Consider the following 14,988-nt stretch of genomic DNA (forward strand, 5'->3'; position numbering starts at 1 on the left):
TCAATTCTGAACGTGCGGCTGTTTTCTGGTCGGACACACACAGAGCCAGGTAGATGCACATGAACACCGAATGCCGTTCTCTTCCACATCTATTTGCGCCTGAACGGCCACATGCAAAAAAGTTAAAAATGCACGTAAAACATTGAATATCCTCGTGAACACAGTTGCTTATGGCTTAAGTCAGTGGTTCCCAAACTGGGGTACGTGAGGTGAAAGAAGGGGGTACGCGAACAAAATGCTGAGTTTTGCCGTTCATTAAATTCTTCTCGACCTTAAAATAACATTAAAACTGAGCATGTATTTCTAAACAGACACAATTTGCAGTCAAAACTGACTGCATCCATCCATATAGATTGCATGCAAAGTTTGCTGCCTTAGCAAATCACGCTACTTTACTGTCGTTCTCGACAATGTACCTGTAGATTTAGCATTTACTAGCATGAAGAACAAATAGCCTGGCACAGGCCCTCCCTCAGGCTCCACCTCCGCCCTCCCTCAGGCTCCACCTCCGCCTTCGGTCGCTCCAGCTCAACCTCAGGCCTCCGGATCCCTGCTTCCACCTCGGGGGGTCGTCGCTGCAGCTCCGTAAGCTGTTTGTCATTTTGGTTAATTGCTCTTTGTATTTAAGTTCCTGTTTTCCCTATGTTCATTGTCCGGTCTCATCTTTCGTGAGTTGTGTTGCGGTTCTGCCTGTTCCTGTTGGATTTCTCTAGTAAAGACTTATATATCTCTTTCGTCGAGTGTTTCCTGCGCAAGCAACCCCTGACATTAGTGTTTTATTATTACCTCACATTTTAAAACATTTAAATAGTATATTAAATAAAAATATTTTCCTCATATTTTGATGGTTTAAGCAAAATTGTAGGGTCATTAAAAAAAAAAAAAAAAAAAAACTTTGTACATCAATTTTGGCCACTATGTTTGGAGTGGTAAGTTTAGCAATAGTACTATTTAAGAGCCTGTTTACTGTGGACTGATGGGTTTAAGTCATTACCTGTGCACTGCTGCATTTTTAGTTACCAAAAAAGGGAATTACTATTTTATTTCTACAGTCAGAGCATTGATTTGTAGAGTGGGAGAAGTTGTTACATTTAAAGTTATTAAAAGTTTATTCAAAGTCATTAAATGTATTAAAATGCATTAAACATATTAATTATTGTTTAAGTAATATTTAATAAATGTATTACATTTGTTTTAAGTTATTACATTTCTTATTAGGTCAGTTACAAAAAGAATTGACAATCAAGTTTATATCATTTTATCAACTCCATGTCATCATAAAACTCCAGTACTTCTTAACTTTATTGGAGAGCGTGTGTCTCCTCTTCTTTGCTGCCATCTTGTTACTCCTGACTAGGTTAAGAGACCTCTCCAGCTCTCCTAAATAATTTAGGAGCTGAGACCTAGTCTTAGACTCTTAGGAAACTTTATGAATCATACTTATCCTTAAGTCTAGGAATAAGAGTAAAATTACGTCATTCTTAGAATTTTGACACACTTAAGTTTAAAATTTTAGTCTGAGCGGATTTAGCAAAGATTACCAACCTTACAGAAGAGACACACCAGCTACTGACTAATAATATTATTAACCTTACAAACGAAAGAGTCCAGCTACTATCCAAGATTACCAACCAAACAGAAGAGAGAATCCAGCTGATAATTGAACTTCTGAGTGGTAAACAGAACAAGCTTCTTTAGTCTGTGTAGTCATTTGTTGTGTAACAGACACAATATATAATCTTTGAGCCTATGCTTCTTTATAAGATATGGGATGAAGTGTAGTTGGGAATAATAAGCTAGTAGTTGTAATAAGCTAAACTGGTTGTGTTACAGATGGATGGATTTACTATCAATCCAGTCTTTACTTCATTTCCTCTGATTTATATATACGGGCCCTGATTAAGGACCTTCTGCACCTATTTCTGGGCCTCATCCTTGTGTGCCAGATTTTAGGACCTTTTGGTGCTCCAGGAGATCAGCATCCTAGGAGAGCTTCGTGTTCAGGACTGTTGAAACAGATTCTGGCTCCTCTCCCCACTGCATTGAAGCTATGTCTTCCATTACAACTCACTTTTTAATAATGATGTGTTTCAGTAGAAAGTAATTTTTAACCATCCAGAAATATCAGTTTTGGAAAGTTTGGCCAAAATGTTTTGAATAATCAAACAGGTTCCAGATCATTAAACTTCTTTCAGTACTCATGTGTGGCCCTGTGTGACATTCTGTGGTGAGCTGTACTTCCTGTACATATAAATACTTAAAACCTTTCCACACACCAGGACAGATATCAGGAATATAATAAGGTCCACCTCAGAGCCGCTAGTATTAGTTATTTTTTTATTTTATTTGTTAGTTCGTAACTAAAATAAAATAAAGATTATTTTAGAAAACTCTCATCTTCACTGGAACTTTCTGAAAGTAAATAAAAGCACGACTCAGAAAATGGACAGAGAAGTGAGACAAATGAAGACTGACAATATCTATGAAAATGCTGATGCTATAAGAGGTGAAATCACAGAAGACACAGGACACTTGAGAACAACGAGACTACAGCCACCTGAACTTACAGGTAAGGAGTTTAATCATTAATACTTTACTCAAGAATAATAATAGCACAAATCTATATATACATATTTGAAGGCACAAGCAGTACTCTTAAAAAAGTAAAGTTTTTAAATAAGGTATGTAGTTGTGCTGTAAAAAAAAAAAAAAGCTAATGAAGAGATTCAAATCATATCTTTTATTATCAGGAAGTGATTATGTGAGGATTAGACACTACAGAGCAGCTGCAGTGTGTTTGGTGCTGCTGTGTGTTCTTCTGCTGACTGCAGCCATTGTGCGGTGTGTCACAATCACTCAAGAGAGAAAGCAGCTCATTCAAGAGAGAGACCAGCTACTAATCAAGATTACCAACTTCACAGAAGAGAGAGACCAGGTTCTGACCAAGATTACCAATATCACAGAAGAGAAAGGCCAGCTACTAACCAAGATTATCAACCTCACAGAAGAGAAAGACCAGCTACTAACTAACAATACTAACCTTACAAAAGAAAGAGACCAGCTACTAACCAAGATTATCAACCTCACAGAAGAGAAAGACCAGCTACTAACCAAGATTGCCAACCTCACAAGAGAGAAATATCAGCTACTATCCAAGATTACCAACCAAACAGAAGAGAGAATCCAGCTGATAATTGAACTTCTGAGTGGTAAATAGAACAAGCTTCTTTAGTCTGTGTAGTCATTTGCTGTGTAACAGACACAATATATAATCTTTGAGCCTATGTTTCTTTATAAGATATGGGATGAAGTGTAATTGGGAATAATAAGCTAGTAGTTGTAATAAGCTAAACTGGTTGTGTTTACAGATGGATGGATTTACTATCAATCAAGTCTTTACTTCATTTCTTCTGAGGAGAAGAACTGGGCTGAGAGCAGAAGATACTGTACAGAGAGAGGAGCAGATCTGATCATCATAAACAACAGAGAGGAACACGTGAGTGAAAAATAGTGTGTGAGTGTGCAAAGTAATCTCATGAGTGTGTGTGTGTGTGTATATATATATATATATATATATAGTTTGAAATATATACACATTTAATTCATGTAATAAATTAACTAGGTGGAGAAAGTAACTCTTATTATGTATTTGCTTTTAATATTTACATTTTATAGTCACTGCACATAAACCTAGAAATATTAAGTAAATTTTAATCTAAAAGTGTAGTGCGTTTGAATCCACATACACTGATGAAAATGATTCTGTGGTGAAGTAAATACAACAGAAAAAACAAATGTAATTTCTACATGAAATAGCTAAATTCTATATTACTACTCAATTCAAGCTTGCAGAAATTAAAGCGTAAATGTCAGCGATATAAAGTAAAACCTACTCAACTTTTCTGATACTGGTGTTCCCTTCATGCACTGGGACACGAATAATTATTAAGGTTTATTTTTCGCTGTTTTCTAGCTGTATTTACACTATTTTATCATTGCTTTTGTTGTTTGGATTAGTAACTTGGAATTTTCTAAAATGACATTAATACTCAAAAACGATCCATCGAATGTTACGTCATTGTTTATTGTTTACCAAGTATTGAAGTCTCTGTGTTCAGGTGCCGCATTACTTCTATTAAGTAGATATGGTGTCTGCACGATATCTATTGTATCATTTACTAAGATGTTTCTAAGGAAAACGTACACTTTAAAAGCATGATTTAATTCAGTGTTATATTATTTGAGTAAAAAGTTAATTTTGTTAAATTTACTCAACTTAGTTAAGTAGTTTTACTTAATTCTATATGTGAAATTAAATAAATTAAATATAATTAAGTAATATTTGCTTAATTTCTTTATGAATGTTAAGTCCAATAGTAAGTAGACTTTACTTGATTATAACAGGTAAATTGTGCAGAGCAGTATAAGTAAAATTTACTTTAAATGTGTTAATCCAAATTGTTACGAGGATTTTATTAATTTTTTTTTTTTCAGTGTTGACATGTCTTTTACACCCAAACATGATACCCTTATTCACCTGTTAATTGTGGACTGTTTTAAAACAGTTCAACCCGGATTTTCACTTTTATTTTGCCTCTGTCATAACTTTTTATGTGTTTATGTGTTTATATTTACAAAATACAATGAAGTTGGTCACTGAAAAATACTGGAATCTTTTCTCTGTACTTTTGTCAGTTAAATAAAGTTAAAAGAGAATTAACAAATGACTCTTGATTTTATTGCATTTTACAAAATCTCCCAGCTTTCCTAGATTTGGACTTGTACAAATAAATAACCTTCCAGAAGTACAGATGTTTCCAAATACTTTTATGAATACTGATTTCATGGAAATAATTGGTTGATTCTATTCTATTTATTATCAATGAGATTGTTTTAAAGCAGTTGACACATTTACTTGATTTGAAATGATAACATTTCATTCTGTTCTGTGTGATTCTGCCAACTCGTTTCAAAATATTGCAAAATGTTAAGTCTATGTTTTAAAACCTTAAAATGAATAACATTTCTGCAATTGTTTAAGCATTACTTGTGTAATATTTCTTTTGTCTGACGTGGGACAAGGAGTTTTCTCAACATATTGCTATGGTTCCAAAAATGACCACAAAATACAGTACAAACTAGAAAACATAAATTGATCATAAAAAGCAAAAGAGCATTTTGTTTGTGTGCTGTAATCCAAGTCTTTGAAATCCATATGATTGTAGACCCAAATTTAAGCCTTTATTTAACAACCATTGTCTCCATCCTCAGTAGTGACCGCAAACGTCAAATCCCAACGTCAAATTTGCATGGGGTGACATGTGGGGTAAGGGTTAAGGCATTTAAAATATGTCTATAAAATGGTAAAAATATAACTATATAAATATATATAAATATAAAAGATCAGTAAATATTTGTTGTCTCTATAGCTGTAAATATGTAATAATAAATACTTATGTTGGCCCGATATGTTGTCGATACGTCAATATTTTACATTTCAGTAAATATACATTGCTATAAACAGTGAGACCAAGGCTTGTGTGTGTGTGTTGTGGTGTTTAGCTGCTAAGAGAGAGACAGTCTGCTGAAATGTGTTTATTGTTAGTTTATGATATGAATGTGTTATCCTTCACAGCATGTTGTTGAGAACATGATAGCATCTGGAATAATCCATGTTGGTTATTATGGTTTCTGGATTGGTCTGACTGACAGTAATGAAGAGGGCAGATTGGAATGGGTTGATGGCAGCACACTGACCTCTGGGTGAGAAATCACTGAGATTAACTAATTATTATCTAATAAATGATCATATCTCACAGTCAGTATCATATCACACAGGAAGCAGCACTGAACATCTAATGCTGATCTGTTCTTTCAGGTTCTGGGTGTATGGAGAGCCAGGACAGAACTGTGTTCTAAGTCATTACTCATGGTGGTTTTATGATTCATGTAATGCTGCTTATCCATGGATCTGTGAGAAGAGTTTTTTACCCTAGGAACCCAAATGTAACATTACAACATCTTCTTATTTTCTTGAATTACTGATAAAATTGAAATACATTTCAATAAATACTTAGGTTGGCCTAATATATTACTTTACAAACACACATGCTTGATCAAGTTGCCTATTATTACATAATATTGTAACAGCTTTTTGTTTTATTGTTATTCTGTAATAAACTAGATTTAAAATAACAAATCTCTTGGTTTTGAATACACATACCTACTCTTTTTTGTATTAATAATACTCTTTTTTTTTTAATATTAATAATAAAATGATTTCTAGATTTTGTAAGTCATCAAAACTACGGAAGAACACAAAAGATCAAAATATATTAAACAAATCTGTGGAGACCCTAAAGCGGGGGTGTCCAAACTGCGGCCCAGGGATGGATTTCTATTAAAAATTTGTCCATTAAAATTTATTGTACATGGCCCGCCATGCAGAGTTTACAAAACGTGCAGTTTCACAATGTCAACACAAGGTGGAAGTACTAGATTTTAGGCCAGCGGAACGAAACAGAACTAGTTGTGCGCACGACTCACAAGCTTCCAAATGTGTTTACTTGCTCAAGTTCGGCGTAGAGGTCTCCGGTACAAGCTGTAAATCTCTCTGTGATTTAATTAATTTTTTATATTGATAAACATAGTTTTGAACAGAAATCCCCATATGAAATGTTTTAATAGAGTTTGTATGTAAAATGCACATAAAAAATAAAACTTCCCACTGTGCCATTTGCAAAGTATGATGATAAAAGTGTTAAAAAGTAGAAATAAAGGAGGAAATATACAGAATTTAAATAACTTAAATTGAGGAAATTGTCTTCACTGATTGGTTTTCAGCTATGTTTTGTCACAGGTTGGATGCCAAATATTTTACTTGTATCTGCTTAAAAACTATCACTGCTTACTTTTAATTTTTCTAAATTCATACTGTCAAAATCCATTGTCTCTAAACCAAAGATATTAATGGTGCTGCAAAACAACCTGTTTCAAACCGAGAAAGAGGCAAACTATTGGCTAAGTCTGAGTAAAAACTTGACAGAAAAGAGAGAGCAGTTAAGGAAGGACTTGGCGAAACTCCAGGCCAGGCTTTACGAACACAGTAATCATTTAGTATAGTTCCAAACGCTTATAATGTGCACAGTCATTTTTTTTTTCTTTAAAAATTAAAAAAGTTTAACACAAAGAATGTTAACTGAAAAAAGAATGTTCTAAGGCTGCGCTACAAATAAAGCTTATTCGTCAGTTTGACTGATTGATCTGTTAATTTTTCTTTCATGTTTTATTTTCAGACATCATGAGAATAACGTATTGCTTGGTGTTTTACTGTGACATGTTATAACAAGAATATCTATGGCAAGAGATCTTTTCAGTCGCTGTGATCTTTTCCTCATGATTATTTTATTTCCCCTTTGTGTTCTGTATATATAGTATGAAAAAGGACAACATATACTGCACATTTGTGATTTAATTTACGATATATCATCATTGCACCTCCATTGATTGTACAAAAACATTCCTCTGCTATTGTAAAATTAAAATCCTTGAATCCAGTAATTAAGAAACAACATAAAATGCATTTCTTTCAAACTCTTAATAATGCTAAAATTATTTGGGATTCACGATCAAAACCAAAAGGTCTTTTTGGGCCATATTAATATTCGCAGTATTGTTAATAAAACAGCAAATGGAACAATTATTAAGTGAATCTAATGTTGATATATTAGGAATATCTGAAAGTTGGTTGACTCATTCATCGTCTTCAGCAGCCGTCAACATTCCAGGATACAATGTATTCAGAAGAGACAGAGAAACAGGGCGAGGCGGGGGAGTATTGGTTTATGTTAGGGACAATTTTAAATGTGAATTAATTAGGTGGACAGTAGAAGTTAATGTTGAATGTATTGGTCTGAATATAACACTGTCTACAGCAATGTCTTTCATAGTGATTTGTATGTATCGACCTCCCTCTGCAAAGGATATATTTTATGATCAATTTGAGACAATTTTAAAACAATGTAATTCTAAAAGGGAAATAATTTTTATGGGTGACTTTAATATCAATTGGGACAATAAGTCAGACAGAAAGAAACTGAAACAACTTGCAGACAAGTATAATTTAACACAGACTATAAAAGGACCAACAAGAATAACAAATATGTCAAAAACAACAATTGATCTAATATTTACTAATAAGCCTGATAGAATTTCTAAGACTTTTAATTTTCTATCTGGACTCTCTGATCACAATTTTATTTTGTGCTCAAGAAAAATTAAGAGACAGCACTTAATGACACCTACTAGAGTTACTCATTATCACTTTATACCCAAAGGTGATCAACAAAATCTGAAAAATGAATGTATTGAACAACAATGATATTGACGCTAGTTCTGACATCTTAATTAAAAGCGTCAAAGACATTTTAGCCCATTTTATAAAAAAGGGGGGAATATAAACAACGAAGAAAAAACCTTCCCTGGCTAAATGATGACATTAGGAAATTAATGAAAGAGGGAGATTGTGCACTTAAAAAATCTTTAAAAACAGGGATTACAAGTGGCCGTCAGATTTTTACATCACTTAGAAATAAAGTTGTAAATCGGATCCATAAAGCTAAAGCAAATATCTTTACTGAAATAATTAAAGGGACAAATGGAAATGGAAAATTAATATAGGAAAAATTAAATGATCTGTTAGGACGAAATAATGGTGTAAATTTCAAAGATTTGCAACTTCAAGTTAATGGTATGCTAACTGATAATTTGGACATTACTGTTAATAGCTTTAACAGATTCTTTATTAGCTCAGTTGAGGATCTGACAAAGCATTTTAAATGCCTAGACATCACATACAAGCCTCTAGATGCTAATAAACCAATATTTAGTATACAGGATATATCTGTCCCTGATGTTATAAAAATAATTTCATCTTTAAAAAGTTCAAAAGCCAGAGATACTTTTGGTTTCACTAATGATCTTTTAAAATTCCATAAAGAGGCTTTTGCAAGCCCAATTGCACACCTGATAAATCTATCTATAAAACGGAATAGTGCCCTCAACATGGAAGACTACTAGGGTTATCCCAGTCTTTAAGGCTGGTGATAAGACAAAACCAGAGAATTTTCACCCAATAAGCATTCTACCAATAATTTCAAAAATAGCTGAAAAATGGGTTGCTTCACAGTTAATTGAACACCTAAACAGTGGTGATACCCCTCTCCATCCAATGCAGTCTGAATTTCGTAAATATCATTCTACAGAAACAGCCACTTGTTATTTTCTTGAGAATTTAAAAAGCCTCTTAGACCAGGGCGGCTTTGTAGGGGCTGTTTTTTTGGACTTGAAACGAGCCTTTGATACCATTAATCATAATGTGCTTCTTGCTAAATTGACTTATTTTAATTTCTCTGAAAGAGCACATTGTTGGATGCAATCATATTTGTCAGACAGAAAACAAGCTGTACAAATAGGAAATTCACAGTCATCTTATCTTACTTGTTCTGCTGGAGTCCCACAAGGCTCAATACTGGGACCGATTTAGTTCAGTCTCTATGTTAATAACTTACCAAATGTCTGTTCAAATATTAAAATGCAATTATATGCTGATGATACAGTATTGTATACTCATGCAAAAACAAAACAAGAAGCTGCTGCAATACTTTCTGGGGCTATGGTACCAATGTCCCATTGGCTCCGAAACTCATGTTTACATTTGAATACTACAAAAACTGTCTGCATGTTCTTCTCACGGCAGCCAGCGGAGGGGCCAGAGCCATCTGTCTTAGTCAGTGGAGAGAGACTAGATGTGGTAGAACAATTTAAGTATCTTGGTGCGGTCTTTGATCCACATCTGACATTTAAGCAACATGTAAAAAAATCTCAAATATTATAAAATTTAACTTGTCAAATTTCCAACATATAAGGCCTTTTCTTACTGTTGAGTCAGCAAAGGCTTATATGCATGCAATGATATTTACTCACATAACTTACTGTTATACAACCTGGTCTCATACAACCAAGAGCATTTTAAAACCCCTCAAGTCTCTCTTCAAGAAAACATTGAAAATTCTAGACAGGAAGCCTATACATTTTCATCACTGTAATATTCTAAGTAAATATAATATTTTAGATCTTGATAGTTATTAGATGTTTTTGGATGTCTGTCTCATTTTTAAAGTTTTGAATGGGCTTGCCCGTCACCATTAAGAGACTTTATAAATAAAAAAACTAACATTAAAGTAAATACTAGAGCATTAACCAGAGGAGACTGTAATGTACAATGGCGCAGAACTAAATTTAGCCAAATGGTGGTGTCTATCAGAGGCACACAGTCATGGAATACATTACCAGTTCAAGTTAGGAATTGTGACAATTACTTAACCTTTAAAAAAACCTTAAACACTAGCTGAAATCAAACCAGCGATGTACCCATATGTAAATAATTTTCTCATTGGATGTCTGTTCATAGTGGCCTTTTAACCTTTATGTGACTGCTGTTTGTACTTAGTTTTTGTTGTTCTGTGTAATATGTCTACATGCATGTTGTTATGTTTGTAAGTAATCTGTATTTTGTGTTTTATGATACCTGCCTTAGGACAACGGATGAAATTTAGCTATTGTGCTAATTCCGGCATATTTACACTGATGCTTATTGCTGATTTGTTGATTAATGTGCACTGTCCCAATTAAAATAAAAAATAAATAAATAAATAAAGTCATCGCGTCACTGCAGCGGCTGTTAGAAGCTCCGGTTCCTTTAGAAACAGTCAGACGCGCGCCTCCGAAATGAGGCACAAGAGACGCGCATTTAGGACTGCGCATACGCATTAGCTTGATCCAGCCTGAAAAAATACTGTTTTTTTTTTGTCGTGATTCGAATTTTTAGAAACAAAATTTATGAAACAGTTGTTGTCAGATTTCAAATATTAAATTTAATCGAAAGCTTGGCAAACAGCTTTAGAGAATTTGATGTTTCCCCATTCAAAGACATAGGAGCTGCACTTGAATGCCCAAGAGACATTTCAAAGATGGCCGCTGAGTGAAATGACTTGTCTTAAAGGGACTTTGCGCCCTACACAGGCTTTCTGTGGACAATGCATTTTTAAGCCAATTAAGCAATTTTGTGAGCTCTAATGTACATGAAACTGTTAGATGTTGTGTCCTGAGCACTGTACTGTAAGTATTACTCTATAAAATCATTGTTGTTATGAAATATGACCTATTACTGTATCCATGGAAAGCCTGTGTAAAGCCACTACAAATTGTTACAAATTGGTTATTACACAGTTATTACATGTCATACCCTGCATATTTACAAGTTTTTGTCTTAAATGAATCCAGGGGCCTGTTTCATAAAACAAGTTTATCAAATAATCCAGGTTTATTTCAGTAAGTCTGATTTATTGTCAGGTGATTTGGTTCAAATTGATCAGACTAACTGAAATAAGCCTAGCTTATTTGGCAAACTTGTTTTATGAAACAGGCCCCAGTTCAGGTAAGTTGATCATAAACATTTCTCACAATAGTAATAATAACAATAATAATAATACTATATAACAATGTAATAAAGGCACAGGTCTGTGTAATAACAGCTTAATAGCAATAACGAAAAGTGTGTAATAACGTTTTTATATAATATTAGGAGAGAGAGGATGCCTAAGTGCCCACTGTGTCCCACTGAGGTTCAAAATGTCAGGCAGCACCTAAGGGTTATTCATTCAGTTTTAAATGTCCAAAAAAAAGGGACATTTTGATAAAGTTTGCCTGGTCCAGGGTCAAGCTGGAGAACCTTCCATGTCCCCTTTGCCACAAACTTGACCACTTTACCACTAGTTTCCTATATAGTTCTATATAAAGTGGCTTATAAATTATCTAGTGTTTTTAGACATCATTTATATTGAGTTGTGGATTTGGATTTATACTTAGACATTCTCAAAGACTACTTTTTGTCAAGGTTTAGATTTATTTTCTGTTTAAAATGTTGATTTGTAGTGTCAGTTTTTGCATTAATTTTATTACAGTCAAACCTGAACACAGAGGAGGACATTTTACTGCACAAAACCGCAAAATTCAATAAAAATGTGACAAAAATGAACAGGTGAATATTGTGTTTTGTGTGTGTGTGTGTGTTTCTCTGCATGTGTAAGTGAGTGTGTGTATGAGTGGGTGTTTCTGTATTGTACTCTCGATGTTTTAGAGTGTAACATCTTCCTTACTGTTCATTTTTTACTGATTTGTGGCTGAATTATTGTTTTTATTTCACACTTGCACAAATTTGCTTTTTGTTATAGTTGTGCTAGTTCATATATATGTGTGTGGGGGGGTTGGGTGTGTCTATTTTGCACTCTTGACATTTTAGAGTGTCCCCCCTTCATTGCTGTGCACTTTTTTTCTGCACAGTTACTGATTTGTATGTCGGTCATTTTTGACCGCGACGGAGCCAAGTGTGACTATTTTTTTACGACCCTATTCGAATCATGCCCATGATTTTTTTCTGTGTTCACATAGCTAATGCGACAAAAGTCACCAAGTTTCGTCCCATTCCAATGAAGCAAAAAAAAAAAAAGTGACATTTTTGACCGAAAAGGACCAGAAAAAATGTGTGAGAGTGCATTTGTGTGCAGTATGCATTTCCAAACTGAGGATGTTTACATCTCATCTCATCTTGAACCTGCTGAAATGTTCCTGTAAATATATTTCCTTTCCAAATGTGCATTTCCCCAGTAACCTGCCACAGTCCAGTGCTTCTTCTAAACGTCTAAACGAGGAATTTTTATTGCTTATCATTTATTCTCCGGATTTATAAATGGATGCACTGATTCTTGTTTTTTCTCTTTGTCTTGTGTATCATTTAAAACAGTGGAAAATTACTGCTAATGCTGTTCTCTTTTAAGAAGCGCTTCTGAAACTAACAAAGGAAGTGAGGAAAAGGTGCAAATGTGTTTGTCTTGACAGCTTGGACTTCAATAAGGCATCTGCTAAGATTTAGACCCCTCTTGTTACATACAGAGGAGGTCGGAGACACAGGTGAGGTTTACGATGTTTTATTGAGACAACCAGAGCAGTGAGCAGGTGAGTGAAGCCAGATAAAGTTCGTGATGATCGATGACAGAGATACTGATACTTGGTTTCTTCTAGGAGTCGTGGGTGGTGGATGGTCCTTGGAGCTGAAGACACACAGAGACACTCATGGAAGACAGGAGAACATGGAGGATCTAGGAAACACACTAGAGACAGGTAAGTAGTTGATCGAGGAGTCCGTAAGGTAAGCATTAGGGTAAGTATGCGTTAACGAGACCAGACAATGACTGTGTGGCTGTGAGTGTCTCTTATAGTGCTGCTGATAGGGGTGGTGATGAATGTCAGGTGTGCGTGATCAGAACTCTGGTGAAGGAGTGCGTCGTGATTGGGTGAGTGAAGAGCCTGGCGTGTCTGTGACACCTCTCTTTTTTTCAATTTTTATGATCCTAATATGGTAACGTGTTATGATTGGTTTGGGGTAACAAGGAACAATAAGAGGGGTATATAAGGCAGCCGCACTGGGTGAGGGTGTTCTTCTCTGTAGAACTCTGTTCTCACCACTGAAAGAATAAAGAACTTTTCCACAACAGCCAATAAGTCACTATAAAATCAAAATCAACAATTCTTATTTTTTATGGAATATTGCAGTATTTATGAATGATTTATCAATGCACATCACATTTAAAATTGCCCCCATAATCTTAAATTAAAATAACTTCCCCTCCGTCTTGTAATGACTTCTCTTCTCTGATGACGTGTTTACTGGAGCGAGAGGGGGACAACCTGTCAATCACATGACATTACAGCAATGGGAGAGTTTCACTTGAATATACACACAAAAGGGAAGTTGACCACAAGTTTGTTTGCCAAGAAGACGAGTGCTGACTACATCTACAATAAACAAGGAACAAGATCATTTAATGTTTGACGGTTAAAGAGCAGAAATGTCTGATGGTATTTATGAAGATGTGATCAGGACTGAGTCTGAGAGAATGAACACAGACAGAGTGGAGATGATGGTGGTAATCTATGAGAGTGCAGAATGTGTGAGAGATCATGACTTCAGGACAGAGACAAACACACACCAACCACTTCAGCGTACAGGTAATCACATTCATTACTTTGATCAAATCATCAGAGTCTGCACATGTTCAGTCATCTAATGTCATTCCTGTGGTGTTCAGAAGTGATTGTGTGAAGATCAGAAGCAGCTACAGTGTGTTTGGTTCAGCTTTGTGTTCTTCTGAAGCTATTGTAGGATTTAATAACTAACCATTTGTATATGATTTTGGAGAGAGAAAAAAAAAACTGACTAAAATGTTTACTCAGCCTGTGTTTCAGTAAGGATGGTCAGTCCGTTTCGTCCGATGCCTTTTTTTTGTCTGATGCCATTTCGTCCGATGCCTAATTGTACGAGACCTGACACTGACATGGCTATGTTTACATGCACCAATTTTCGTCAACCCGAATGAATTGAATTCGATTGCAGATCTGTTTACATGTACTCTAAACATTGTAATCTGATTCAAATATCCATTTATATGTGTTTTATATACATTTGCGCACGCGCTCTGCGTGTGTGACGTCATATCAATCACACTTGCGGTGACAACCATGGACGACACCAACAGAGCTCATTGTTAATTTTGTCCTGTTGACAGTGGCGTACCGGACAGGCGCGCAGGGCACGTGATAACCCAGGTTGCGTTAACAGACGATAGTCATGTATGGACGATAGCCAGAGATATTGTCAAAAGCATCAAATCTTGGCAATATTAAAAGGATTTGGTATTTCCATGTAGGCCTGTAACATTCTTCTAGTCTATTGTTAGCCCATTACTATTAGGTTTGGCTTCTTTTATTATTACATTAATATTATAATAAATTTGCCCCGCAATAATTTCATAGTGCATCACCACATAACTGACGTGCTGTGAGGATAATAAAAGATTAGGCTATTAGCTA

At 34.9% G+C, this 14,988-nt stretch overlaps 2 protein-coding genes across 3 annotated transcripts in view; both read left to right on the plus strand.

Moving 5' to 3' along the window:
• The window catches only part of LOC127511454 (C-type lectin domain family 4 member M-like), a 173,901-nt gene that overhangs the window by 49,908 nt on the left and 109,005 nt on the right, over nt 1-14,988 (plus strand). The window lies entirely within an intron of this gene.
• The window catches only part of LOC127511210 (CD209 antigen-like protein C), a 32,194-nt gene continuing 19,495 nt past the window's right edge, over nt 2,290-14,988 (plus strand). The window contains exons 1-5 of one of the 2 annotated variants that reach the window (XM_051891960.1): nt 2,290-2,569; nt 2,751-3,209; nt 3,369-3,496; nt 5,636-5,763; nt 5,879-6,176. In XM_051891960.1, the coding sequence (XP_051747920.1) occupies nt 2,443-2,569; nt 2,751-3,209; nt 3,369-3,496; nt 5,636-5,763; nt 5,879-5,996 (960 nt within the window). In that variant the 5' untranslated portion in view covers nt 2,290-2,442 and the 3' untranslated portion in view covers nt 5,997-6,176. Of the gene's footprint in view, nt 2,570-2,750; nt 3,210-3,368; nt 3,497-5,635; nt 5,764-5,878; nt 6,177-14,988 lie in introns of those variants that run through there. The other variant, XM_051891961.1, reaches the window with a different exon arrangement.

The sequence above is a fragment of the Ctenopharyngodon idella genome, chromosome 4, assembly GCF_019924925.1.
Source record: "Ctenopharyngodon idella isolate HZGC_01 chromosome 4, HZGC01, whole genome shotgun sequence".
In the NCBI taxonomy this organism is placed as follows: Eukaryota; Metazoa; Chordata; class Actinopteri; order Cypriniformes; family Xenocyprididae; genus Ctenopharyngodon; species Ctenopharyngodon idella.